General features: G+C 30.8%; 2 protein-coding genes across 20 annotated transcripts in view; one reads left to right on the forward strand and one right to left on the reverse strand.

Annotated features, from left to right (window-relative positions):
• The window catches only part of trim35-10 (tripartite motif containing 35-10), a 41,865-nt gene extending 28,603 nt beyond the window's left edge, over nucleotides 1-13,262 (forward strand). The window contains exon 8 of the transcript XR_015480219.1: nucleotides 12,751-13,262. The gene's annotated coding sequence lies outside the window, so the exon portion shown is untranslated. The remainder of the gene's footprint in view (nucleotides 1-12,750) is intronic.
• The window catches only part of rbfox3b (RNA binding fox-1 homolog 3b), a 997,536-nt gene that overhangs the window by 410,547 nt on the left and 573,237 nt on the right, over nucleotides 1-13,752 (reverse strand). For 18 of the 19 annotated variants that reach the window (XM_087243785.1, XM_087243780.1, XM_087243783.1 and 15 more), the window contains one exon: nucleotides 8,224-9,837. The exons of the other annotated variant lie outside the window; for it this stretch is intronic. In XM_087243785.1, coding sequence (XP_087099911.1) covers nucleotides 9,835-9,837 — 3 coding nt within the window. In that variant the 3' untranslated portion in view covers nucleotides 8,224-9,834. Of the gene's footprint in view, nucleotides 1-8,223; nucleotides 9,838-13,752 lie in introns of those variants that run through there. 19 annotated transcript variants of the gene reach the window in all.

Raw genomic sequence — 13,752 nt, forward strand, 5'->3', positions numbered from 1 at the left:
GCATTCTTACAGAGACACCTCTGTTATCAAACTAAACAAAACATGAGATTCATTTGCTGCTCACTTGTTTGATAACAGAAGTGTCCCTTTAAATGGTGCGTACAGACGCTGATCTGGAATCAGTTTATTGTACGAAGCGCGTCTGTCAGTCAGCGCTTATACATGCATTCAATGGTTCAGAGGTTGCAAAGTGAAAGGCGACGATCAGTGCACAGTAATGTAAAGAAAGGGGGGTAGAATGGTAAAATATGGGAGAATTTCGGCAAAAACAGGAGGGTTTACGTGAGTGAAGTGAACAGGAAGTGTTTGTGGAGAAACAGTTTTGCGAGAGAACGCAAAACTTTGCGAGGGAACGCAAAAGCTTAGAAATATATATTTTCCTCCCACCCATTTTTTTTCTTTCACCCATTTTTTTTTTTCACCCAGCCAATTTTTTTCTCCTCCACTACGTCCCTTCCGGGGTTCCATATAAACCTGGTGTGTCTATACACAGGTTCAGTAGGTGTTGTAAGGATGTAAGTCACGTGACATCTACCTCTTCAAATCCCACGGGGAAAACAAAGAAAATCAACATATGATCTCGAATGAAGAATAAATAAGAAAAATGTTGAAAATAAACAAGATGGCAATAACAACTTTGAGAAAGCAATATTAAGTGCCAAAACAAAGGAAATAACGGGAGGCAGATCAAAACAAAGAACAAAACAGAATTGCAAATACTGTCCGGCATCCCACTTGTCGTCTTTTTAAAAACCTGTCGACCACTCAGATTGGCTGCAGAAGCTGCCACGTCATCGAAGATAAGGAAGATTGACCAATCCTACAACCAATAACAATCCAAAGTGGGTTGAACCTGTGAAACCGAAAGAGAAAGGAGCAAGACAGAGAACAAGTGCTCGTGTGCGCAAGAGAGAGCGCGAAAGAGTGAGAGACACACTTACGCAGATTTCCCGAAACGTAACACTAACTAAAACCAGACGTTTCAGTTTCATTGTTTGGGTGAACTATCCCTCACGGACCAGGACACACCAAGCTGACAGTTAGCCATTGGGCCTCCTTGTTTCGTTGGTCAGGCTACTGTGTTTGGTGTGTTTCACTCGTCGGCTCTCATCGGGTTAATGTCAGAGCTCATTGGCCTGATTCAGGATGTAAAATTGATTTCTGCAGTCTGCTGAAGAAAGCCCTGCGACTGATTATTCAGTAATCAGAGCAGGAATGTGAAGTAGTGAAGATTCCACCGCCATATCACCCTGCAGCCTAAGATTGATTACTTACTGAGCAGTGCAGAGCCTGGTTAGTACCTGGGGGGGCTTTCCAGTTGCAACTAGTTTGTCCAGTTAGCTCGTCGTGTACGTCGGTGGACTTGAGATGCAGAGAGGAGCTGACCCCAACAACGATGATGACGACGACTGGGTTCGAGTCCAGGGATGAGTGGTACCAGAAATCAGGTAAGACCAAAACAGAATCCAAAAATGAAGTGAACAAGTTCACAACAGAATGAGAATGTGGTAAAGTCCAAAAACGTGGTAAAAATCAGACAAGGGCTTTTCTTTTTTCTGGACGGCTTTTGTAAATCGTTGGTTGAATTTAGGGATAAATCTGTAAAATTGGTTGGGTTTAGGGAAAGAGGAGAGTGGGTGAGTCGATTGGCCGGTCGCCTAGTCAATCATTCAGCCAGTCAGACAGACGGTCGTTCGACAGCGGCCTCTGGTGGGTTTAGGCGAGAACAGCGGGCACTCGCGAGCGACACTTGAGATACGAAAAAGCGCTCGCAGCGGCCTCTCGTTGATTCGCGAAAACAAAAACTGCAAAAATACGTACCTCCCGGGACGCATTTCGCGGTCTCTAGAAATGTCCATAGGACTACGTGTTCAGAATAAGCCTGGGTTAATAACCTGGGTTACAAAATTCACATAAGAGAAAAACAAGACAATAAATAAGAGAGAAGATGCTCTAGATCAGTGTTTCTCAACTGGTGGGTCGCGGGAACATTTTTAGTGGGTCGCAGAGTGTGTGGTGAAAAAACCCCAACAAAAGTAATTTTTTTTTAACTTATTTTGCTTATATCGTACTTTTATTTTGAAGTGCGTGTGCGACAACCCTACCGTTTGACATGTGAAATTTAATTTAATTATTGCAACAAATATGTCGAAGCGTGAGTACGACCCTGAGTATGTAAAGTATGGATATATATATTGACAAAAAAAGCCTCAGTGTCATATTTAGTGAGGTGCTCTCATAAAACAGCATGAAACCTTCTACATTAAAACAAAATTTAGAAACCAGAAAACATGTTTTATTAACAGTTTATTATTAACAGTATTTGTCGGTTTTACCTTGTAATATTTCTATAATTTGATCCATTTTGTTAAATGACAGCAATAAAAAAAGTTTTGGTGAATTTCTTATGATTTATCTGTAACTACTTGTGTATTCATTCATTCATTCATTCATTCATTCATTTTCTTGTCGGCTTAGTCCCTTTATTAATCCGGGGTTGCCACAGTGGAATGAACCGCCAACTTATCCAGCACATTTTTACGCAGCGGATGCCCTTCCAGCCACAATCCATCTCTGGGAAAACTTCTTGTTTATATTAACAAATAAATACAAATTAAGTATAATTCCTAAAATTGTATTATAGTTCCTAAAAATTTGGGTCGTGGCTTGATGACCATGTAAAAATATGGCTCCCATGGCCAAACCAGTTGAGAACCCCTGATCTAGATTAAATAACTACTTATTTAAAATGAGTCAAAAAAAACGAAATACTTACGTTTTTTAGGATAGCTTAATGGTTTTATGTTCAATCTACTTAAATTTGTAAAAACTATCACGTTAACTTAATTGATTTGTGACAACATACATTATAGGACTTGTGTGGAACCCAGCATTGTTTTTTTACAGTGTATCACATGATCTAATCCAGTACAAATATTGACGGTACAAATATTGCCAAATATTGATTTATATTACAGTCTGGCTGATGTTTACTCCATCGTCGCTAACTATTACGATATTGCGAAAGATCAGACAAAAGCAAACGCTCAAGTAGACAAGTTTATTCATGTAATAATAATAACGATGGTGGTCATATCAATGGGTAGTAATAAATATGGTGTCATAATGATGATAAATAACTTCAATGTCAGAATAACAAATAGAGTTTCTCATCTGAGGCTCGTATAGCGATAGAGGAAGAGAAAGAAAACACAAACCCGTCACACACATCTCTCTCTCTCCTTTATCTGTCGCTTTTTCGCCTTTAAACCTTTTTTTTTTAAAGATATTTTTGAATGCTTACAAAAATGAGAAAGAGATAGACTTTAAAAATCCATACAAATAAACCTTATCATCGATTTAGAACAAAATACAAGATTTAGCCGGAGCTGAAAGGGGTCGAGGGCTTGTATTTACAGCAGAGATAGAAAACAACCGTTCAACAATGATTCCACACTCGTTCTACTTCAACTTGTGTTCAATACAGTTCACACACACACATACATAGAGATGCATTTATGGAAAAATAATGAGCGCGGATGCTTCAGGATTGTGGCATATTGTCAATGGAGAGTGTGTGAGTTTACCAGATCTTTTTTTCCTCATGCAGAATATGAAGGGGAATCTGTAGCATTATGCGGATTATTAATTATAAAGAGCTAATAAATACATTCAAAAGAAATTAGACGGATGGAAATGCATAGAAAATGAATATAAACTTAAGCAGAGATTAAAAAGTAAACGGTAAATACTAAAAAATAATAGCTAATAATAGCTATAATAATAATAAATAATAGCTAATTCAAAATAAACTTTAATAGTACATCTATTGTTATTAAATCTAATAATTGACTCATGAAAAATGTGAGATTAAAACAAATAATTTGAAAAAGGCATTTTAAAAATGTTCAACTTTTGTTTTGCATTAATACATTCATAGTTTAATGTAAATAAAATGCAATAAATACTGAGATTAAACAATTTGAAAATGGCATTTTAAAAATCTCGCTTGCTTCTGTTTTGTGTAATACAATCATATTTAAATGTAAATAAAATGTACTAAACATTAACTAAAAGTCCCTAAAGTCAAAATGTAATATGTGTACTTTTAACAATAAATAATGTATTGTTAATTATGAATGTAAAATAACTGTTCTCATCTGAAAACTAAAGATAAAACAATAACATTAAATAAAAATAATAAATAATTAGAAAATATGGCTAAAACTATATTATTGTTCCTCATCTTCTCCAAGATGCAGTAACCAGTTGTCATATGGCACTAATAAATAAATAAATGCTAATTAAAAATATTAATCATTGAAAAGCAAATAAATAAATAAAATATAAATCCCTACATTAAATCATCAGCATTGTGAGATTATTTTACAAATGAATAACTGTTATTTTAATAGAATTTATTTAAAGTGATATGCTTAATATCTTAGCTTCAATTCATAGAAAGTCATTAAAAATAATATTATATATATTTAATGTAAAAAAATAGTACAAAAAATGTGAAAATAGGAACAAAAATTAAATATTTTATTTGTGAAAATTATTTTAAGATCATGAATATCACATTCTGAGAAATGTGCGTAAAATTGATGGTTTAAAAAAAAATAAAACGAATAATATGCTTAATAACTCAAAATAAAACTAATAATTATAATTTCTTAAAATGTAAAAAAATTGTATGAAAAAATATTTTGAAAATAAGAACAAAAAAATTTACTATTTTATTCGCGACAAATAATCTGAGAAAATGCATGTGGTTTTCCAAGAAATGTGGACACAATTGATTATTTGAAAAATAAACACATACTATTTGGTGTTCAACCACAATCACCTCAATCTGAACTTCATGAGAAAAATAAGAAAAAATTTAAATAAAGTACTTAAAAAAATAAGAAGAATAACTAAATAAGGAAAATAAATAAATTAGAAAAACTAATAAAAAGGAAAGATAGATAAAAACGAAAAAGAATAGATAAATAAAAAAGATAAATAAATAAATAAATAAGACAAAACAAATAAATAAGAAAAAATACATAAAATAAAACAAATAAACAATAAATAAATAAAAAATAGATAAATAAAATGTTTAATAAATAAATAAATAAATAAGAAAAAATAAATAGGATAAATAAATAAATTAAAAAACAACAACAAACAAATAAATAAAAATAATAGATAGAAAGACAGACAGACAGACAGACAGACAGACAGACAGACAGACAGACAGACAGACAGACAGATAGATAGATAGATAGATAGATAGATAGATAGAAAAGCTAGATAAATATATAAATATTAAATAAATAAATAAAAAGATAAACAAATAAATGAATAAATAATAACAAAAACAAATTAATAAAAAATAAAAATACTAAAAATATTATTCATGAAAAAAAAAATAAAAAAAAATAAACAATAATAATTAAACAAGAAAAATAAATATATATTAAGAAAAAACAAATAAATAACGAAATAAACAAACAAAGTGCACATACATACACACAAAGCCCTGCTCTCAAGCCCCGACCCAGATAATAAATATGTAACGTATGTACAAATACATAACTACTGTTACACTCTCAACATATACTGTATGAATACATTCCTGAAAACATGTGGAAAGGGAAAAGCCGCTTCAAAAAATTCAAGCCATTTCCCCTCCCGCAAATAAACATCATTTTAGGCGTATCAAACCCCAGAAACACTTCATACAGCTGACAAAACTGACCAAAGTACAGGTTAACAGTCACTGCTTGTGTAAAACATCATTTAAAGGAAGCATTAATGTAGATAAACATGTGGATATATTTCTCATATAGCACTATGATAATTCAATCAACAATACTCTCTTTTTTTTTTGTCGTTTTATTCTATGTTAAATATGTATTTGTGTTGGTTTTGGCTGGAAGTTAGTTTGTCTCCTGGTTTAAGAGTAAACATCGTAATCTTACACTTCTGTAAAATCACTGATCAATCTCGCTTTTTAAGCTCTGGTTACAAAAGAATTGATAGTTTAGTCGGAGCATGACTTTTTATTTTTGCATAAATCGTTGCATAAATATTACGACTGATTTACAAGGACATTCATTCTTGCTCTTGTTTCGGAAATCTTCTCAGAGATGCATTGATGTGTTTATAAATAAACGCAAATGAAATGCATGAACTATTTTTTGAATTGGCAGTAAATAATATGAGGATTAAGATTTAAACATGTCTTTTAAAAATACTGTAATATTGTGAATTATTATTGCATTTTAAATTACTATGTTATAAAATGTGAATTATATCTGTGGTTTAAAGCTGCATTTTCAGCATCATTATTTCAGTATTTAGCGTGACTTCTAAAATCACGCTGATTTGATGATTTTATGATGGAGAAACATGTATAATTTTTATTGTTAAATAAATAAATAATTTAATAATAACAACAATAAAACGTTTGTGCCGTTGAATATCTCTTCATGGAGATAGTGATAGATTTTATTTTATTGATAATATTTTATTTATTATTTTGATTACTATTTTGAAGATTTTTTAATTAATAAAAACTTCAAAAGAACAGCATTTTAACAAAAATAAATAACGATTACAGTATCTTTACAGACTCTTTTGATCAATTGATACTAGAATAATGCAGGTAATGATTTCTTTCAAAATAAAGTCTTACTGAACCTCATCTTTTTAAAAATGTCCGCATAAAAATTAAGTAATTTTTCAATTTCAATATAACAATAAGTAATGCTATTGATTATAATACTTCTACTTTCAAAAATATAACACAATTGTAATACTTCACAAAAGTACAGCATTTTATATATATTTTTGATCAAATAAACGCAGCCTTGGTGAGATTTCAGTAATAAAACGTTAATAAGACTTGAAAACTCTCAATGGGAGTTTACATGACTACGCATTTGTAGAAAAGAAGTAATAAAGCATTGTAAATAATAGGGTGTGAAAATACACGCATTTGTTTGCTACACAAATACATGGTTGTATCAATAACTGCATTTTCATAATAAATTACATAAAATATTCTATATCTTCAATTTAATAAATTATTATTATTTATAATATATATATATATATATATATATATATATATATATATATATATATATATATATATATATATATATTTATGTATATATATATATATATATATATATATATATATATATATATATATATATATATATATATAAATAAATAAATATATATATATATATATATATATATATATATATATATATATATATATAAATAAATAAATATATATATATATATATATATATATATATATATAAATATATAAATATATATATATAAATACATGCACACATTATTAGTACCCCTGAATTATTCGTTCCCGTTTAATTTTTTCCCAAATTTCTGTTTAACGGACAGCAGATCTTTTCAACACATTTCTAAACATAAAATTTTTAACAAGTCATTTTTAATAACTTTTATCTTTTTTTATATTTATTTATTTTATCTTTGCCATGATGACAGTAAATAATATTTAACTAGATATTTTTCAAGACACTTCTATACAGCTTAAAGTGACACTTAAAGGCTTAATTAGGTTAATAGATTAATTAGGCAAGTTATGTTATAACGATGGTTTGTTCTGTAGACTATGAAAAAAAAATTAACTTAAACGGGCAAATAATTTTGTCCCTAAAATCTTTTTTAAAAAATGAAAAACTGCTTTTATTCTAGCCGAAAATAAAACAAATACAACGTTCTCTAGAAGAAAAAATATTATCAGACATACTGTGAAAGTTTCCTTGCTCTGTTAAACATAATTTAGGAAATATTTAAAAAAGAAAAAAAATTCATAGGGGGGCTAATAATTCTAACTTCAACTATATATATATATATATATATATATATATATATATATATATATATATATATATATATATATATATAGTCTGATAGCCGTGCGACAGCAGATCAATAAACTCACTACAGTTTGACAAATATAGCAACTGTAGGACAGCGTAATGTACTTTTGAGGCTTGTTTTTAGGCAAGAATGGAAATGTTCATATTGCAACTATGCAGTTTATCTATAAGGATAGTGCCTATTTAGAATATTTATAATTTCAGAGACTTAGTGCGTCAGCGGCCATCAGCCCGTCACTGAGCAAAGCAAAGACAGTTTACGTTCCGCCACAAGATGGCAACAGGGACAGCATGACAAGTTTTATTTTTTTTGGGGGGAAGAAAAACATAATTGAAACAAAAAAATAAAGCATTAATTTCAACACGCAGCTGATCAAATCATTATTAAACTGTTAAGTTAAACTCTCTTTTGTATTCTATAGCGTAGTATTTATACTATAGTAATCTAGTAGTGTTTGCTTTGGCTTCAGGGTTAATTATTGTGATCTCCCGAATGCAACTGAAAATCTCTGTAGACTGATAGCATTTTATGCCGTTTAACCTTTTAATCTTAAAATGTAAGCAACAATTGTTATCACTTTAGATATTAGCAACCCAGAGAATCATTTAAATACTAGCTCTAAAGTGATGTTGGTTAGCAATGGTTTCTGCTGTTCTGACGGTCAGCTGCGGAAGAAAGTAGTTCCTTGTACATAAGGATTTTTGAGACTTTTTTGGGTATGATTACATTTTTATATACACGATTATGCCATCAAACTGTTGTATAAATGCAATATCACACTGGTAGCAGTGCGATATGGTGGTATATTGTCACTAGTGGGACACTAAGGCACTTGGCCTGCAGCCTCGAGTGAACGCACATCAGTGTCAATATAGAGCCATATTACTCTGCTACTCGTGCTACTCTTATATTTATTTATTTATTTATTTATTCTTAATTTAGGCTGGGAAATTTTGTCATCATAACTGAATTTGCAGTACATTGGCCTATATAGTAACTATATTTTTATTAGCCTATACGTGATGTCCTAATTTTGTAATATATATATGTTTAACTAAATCTATCATAAAAAACACCATGTAAATCATTATACTTCTAAACCAAGGCGTGTACCAAATGCCGAATAGCATTCATACGCACTGTTACACTCTTATCGGAAACATGAGCAACCGAACAAATATCAATGTAAATCATCAAGAAAAACTGTTTGTATTTTAATTGTAAACCATTATCTTAACTTCAGCTCCGCCCCCTTTTGGACCAACACTCTCACCTCGAGCTCCACCCATTGATCAGCAGTGACATCATTAGTTTCAGAGTCCTAACCAGGAACACCACAGGACGTTGGTCAGCAGCTTGGCCAACAGGAGCGTCATGACATCATATGAAGTGAACCAGTGGCTCCACCCACACAGGACGAATCAAATTCTGGTAGTATTTCGACGTCGTCTCTGCACAGGAGAGCGGGTGAATGGATGACCATATAAGGAGCACAAGACGGAGGAGGCGACCAATCACAGAGAGCACGGTGACTCCACCCGCCGGAAACAAATTAGTCATGCAGCTTTCTGCCCGTTTTGACTCCTCCCCGTTTCGTATGTGGCCTCTGATTGGTGGATGGCGTCGTGGGCGGGTTCATAGCGTGAGGATCCCTGCGCATAGTCATGTAAGTGTCTCCGCTCCATCCGTGAACATATAGAAAAATAAAAGGTTTTGACTGTTTCGTTGTGTCTGTCTGTTTTTTTATTCTTGCACTTTGAGTTTTCCGCCGGACACTTTTCACACAGTTCTGTCTTCGTTCTTTGCCTGGTTTTCCATTTTCTCACGGTGGTCCTGTAGCTGTCCTGAAGTGATCAGTTCGGATCTCTGTCTCTCTGTCTTTCGGGTTTTATTCTTTCGCTGTATTTACTGACATAAAACAAAGTAGAGTCAGTATTAATGCAATGATTTCACTTTTAGGGTGAAGCATACAGCAGACCCTCATGTTTTTACGATCCCAAATATTACTACACAGCAAAAATTCTCAGAGTAAAATTGACTCAGTTTAGATAGTATTTGGTCCCTCTTTAAATTGAGTTAAAGTTACTCAAGCTAATAAAAAAGAAAATGAAAGGATTAAGTAAGTGAGGATTGAGCACTGCTGATGAACACTTGCTGTTAACAAGCAGAAACACAGAAGGGAAATGCGAAACTACATCTGACTTCAGTCACAGCCTTAGACGAAATAAGCGAAAATAGAATACATTGAACTTCTCAAAATCTCAGCAGAGGATCATTATCAACTCCACAAACAGCAGCCTTACTGATTACCAACCTGTTAGCCCTTATTTAAAGAGGGACCAAATACTCTCTGAACTGAGTAAATTTTACTCAAAGGATTTTGCTGTGTTTGTCTTAATTATTGTATGATACTTTATGCGAGGACCAGATCAAAATGATTGGCTTTAAATCAAATTTACAGTAACGCTTTATGTTTTGTTTTTGGTGAATAAAGATTATAATAAAAAATCTGTGTAATAATTAATTTAAAAAAAGCTTAAATTTACTGAAGAAAACTGGTCATTTTAGGCTGTTCCTCACAACAAAATCATACTTAACTAAATAAAAAAAAATGTAAATTAATAAATTAATTAATTAAACAACTTATGATTTTACATTTTAGGCTGTTAATCAAACAACAACATAATACTCAATAAAATAATTAATTAAAAAAATACTTTGTTTAAGCTATAAAATAAACAAAACCAATATCCAAGTTAAAATAAATCAAACAAATTATACATGGTGTTAGTCATAGATATTATATATTCTAAAAGACATAACCACAACATTGTTTAATCATTTACATATATATATATATATATATATATATATATATATATATATATATATATATATATATATATATATATATATATATATATATATATATATATAAAGAAATGATTAAAAAATGTTGTGGTTATGTATGTGTGAGTGTGTGTCATTTTTTACAGTGTTGTCCTATTTTCTACACTGGGCAATTTTGTCACCATAAATAAATGTGCAGTACATTGACCTATATATTAACTATATTTTAATTAGCCTATATGTAGGTAAGTAAGCACACACGGAATCTGCGCGCGCAGAAATCTGCAGATTTTTAGCCCATCATCGAGTCTATTTATTTAGTTGTTTGTAAATGTGTATAAATTTATATTTATTCAGTTTGTAACTTAATTTCAGTAATATTGCTGACTAATATGAAAACATCCATATGATTTCCTTATAATATAGTTCTATAATAAATATAGTTATATATAGCTTTTAGCAGATATATGGTAGAGATATGAGAAACATGTTTTGTTTGCCAAATAAATAGATCTAATAGGATTTGCATTGTAAACATTAAATAAAAGTAAAAAATGTATTACGTCTTATTTACATATTAAGTTTTTTAGTTACGATACTCCCGAAATCAGTCTGCATAAATCTGCAAATTTTTCACAATATTCTGTGCAGAAATAGCAAAAAATGTCTTCAGATTCTGTCTGGTCATACCTATACGTGATGTCTTAATTATGTAATATATATGTTTTAATAAATCAATATGTAAATAATTATATTTCTAAGGTGCGTACCAAATTCCAAATAGCATTCACATGCACTGTTACACTCCGTTAATAAGAAACATGCGCAACCGAGCAAATTTCAATGTAAATAATCAAGAAAAACTGTTTGTATTTTAATTGTAAACCATAATCTTCATTTCATTTCTTTTCAAACATGGTTTAAACGTCATTGCGATGTGTCCATTTTTTCCCCTCATTTATAACAACACAACAATTATTTTAGTTGCATACCGAGTCAAAGTCGATTTATTATTATGTTTGTGTTTACAGGACACAATTGTATACAACTGACTCATTATTTTATGTAGACATATTCATGAATTATAATGACTTCATATGTATTTATATATAAACATCAAGAATCCACATCATATACAGGGTTGTATATATACTGTATATATATTAAATCAAACCAGTTTTGACAAAACTCTCAGATGACAAAAAAAGTTAAGAAAAAACATACAGAGTTTGAAGAATAAAACATTTCAGACACACGTAAAAATCCACTATATATATATTTATATAGTTGAAGTCAGAATTATTAACCCCCCCGAATTATTTTCCCCCTAATTTCTATTTAATGGAGAGACACATTTTCTTAACATATTAGTTTTAATAACTCATTTCTAATAACTGATTTATTTTATCTTTGCCATGATGACAGTAAATAATATTTGACTAAATATTTCTTCAAGACACTTCTATACAGCTTAAAGTGACATTAAAAGGCTTAACTACGTTAATTAGGTTAACTAGGCAGGTTAGGGTTATTAGGCAAGTTATTGTATAACCTTGGGTTGTTCTGTAGACCATCAATAAATAAATAAATAAATAAATAAATAAACAAACAAATAAATAAATAAATAAATAAATAAATACAGCCTAAAGGGGCTATTAATTTTAATTTTAAAATAGTGTTAAAAAAATCTAAATCTAAAAAATTCTAGCCGAAATAAAACAAATAAGACTTTCCCCAGAAGAAAAAATATTATCAGACATACTGTGAAAATTTCCTTGCTCTGTTAAACATAATTTGGGAAACATTTAAAAAAGAAAAAAAATCAAAGGGGGGCTAATAATTCTGACTTCAACAGTATGTGTGTATTGAAATGCATAAGAAGAGTATACATATACATATATTTACAAACCTTTTTTGCATTTTCATTTTTTTTATTTTTTCACTCTAACCACAATTTTTTTGCTTAATCAGCAGGTAAACACAGCGGTCTGAATGAGTCAAGACCAGAAGACTTCATAGATGTGAGTAATATTCATATTAATCCTTGTGCTGATATGTTGATATTATGAGTTGCAGATTGATTATACTAAAAAGTTCATATGACACATGTAATCAACAATAAAATAATAACAATTAGCAAACACATAATCGTATGTGTTCATAGCTTAAACAGGTCTGCTGGTTCTTTGTACATTGAGTCAACACAGTGCATATAAACCACAACATCACATCTTCCTCATCTACAGAGGCTCTTTCTGCATGAACTTCACCATCACCAGCATTAAAAGGTCAAAACAGAAGAAAATACATAGAGCATATGTCTGTTAGAGACCGACATAGACCGTAATTCAGTGCAAAAACATTGTATACTGGATGCTTTTACACTTTAATGCAATTTTCCCTTGGAAAATGTACTTTTTTTACTTTGCACGTGCACTAAAGTGTTTCTCTTTTGTTAAATTCTGAAAAATAAAAAAGGTTTTAAATAATAAAAGCAAAATATAACAAGAGCTCTCTCAAAATAAGCAAAGCAAATGACTGAATATCATAAAAACCACAAAATTTTATGTAAACACCAAACTTATGAGTAATACCAACACAATCTCATGGCAATTCGTAACTTTTTGATTTAGTGGCTAATTCGTATGAATTCGTACGATCTAATTCGTACACTTTAGTACGACTTGCTCATCCACTAAATGACGGTTGGGTTTAGGGGTGGGGTCAGGTGCCACGCCTCCTTTTTAAAATCGTACAATTTCGTACGACTGAACTCATACCAATTCGTACGAATTAGCCACTAAACTGGCAAAACGTAAAATACTTACATTTTCTCGTGAGATCAGGCTGGTAATACCGTAATTTACACTTTGCACTCACACTTATAATGAAAGTGACTGACTCTAAATATAAAAGCCGAATTTGAATCTGATTATCTCAATTTCTGCTGACATGATTGTGTGTAAACATTGC

Source organism: Danio rerio, chromosome 3 (genome assembly GCF_052040795.2).
Source record: "Danio rerio strain M-AB ecotype USA chromosome 3, GRCz13ab, whole genome shotgun sequence".
In the NCBI taxonomy this organism is placed as follows: Eukaryota; Metazoa; Chordata; class Actinopteri; order Cypriniformes; family Danionidae; genus Danio; species Danio rerio.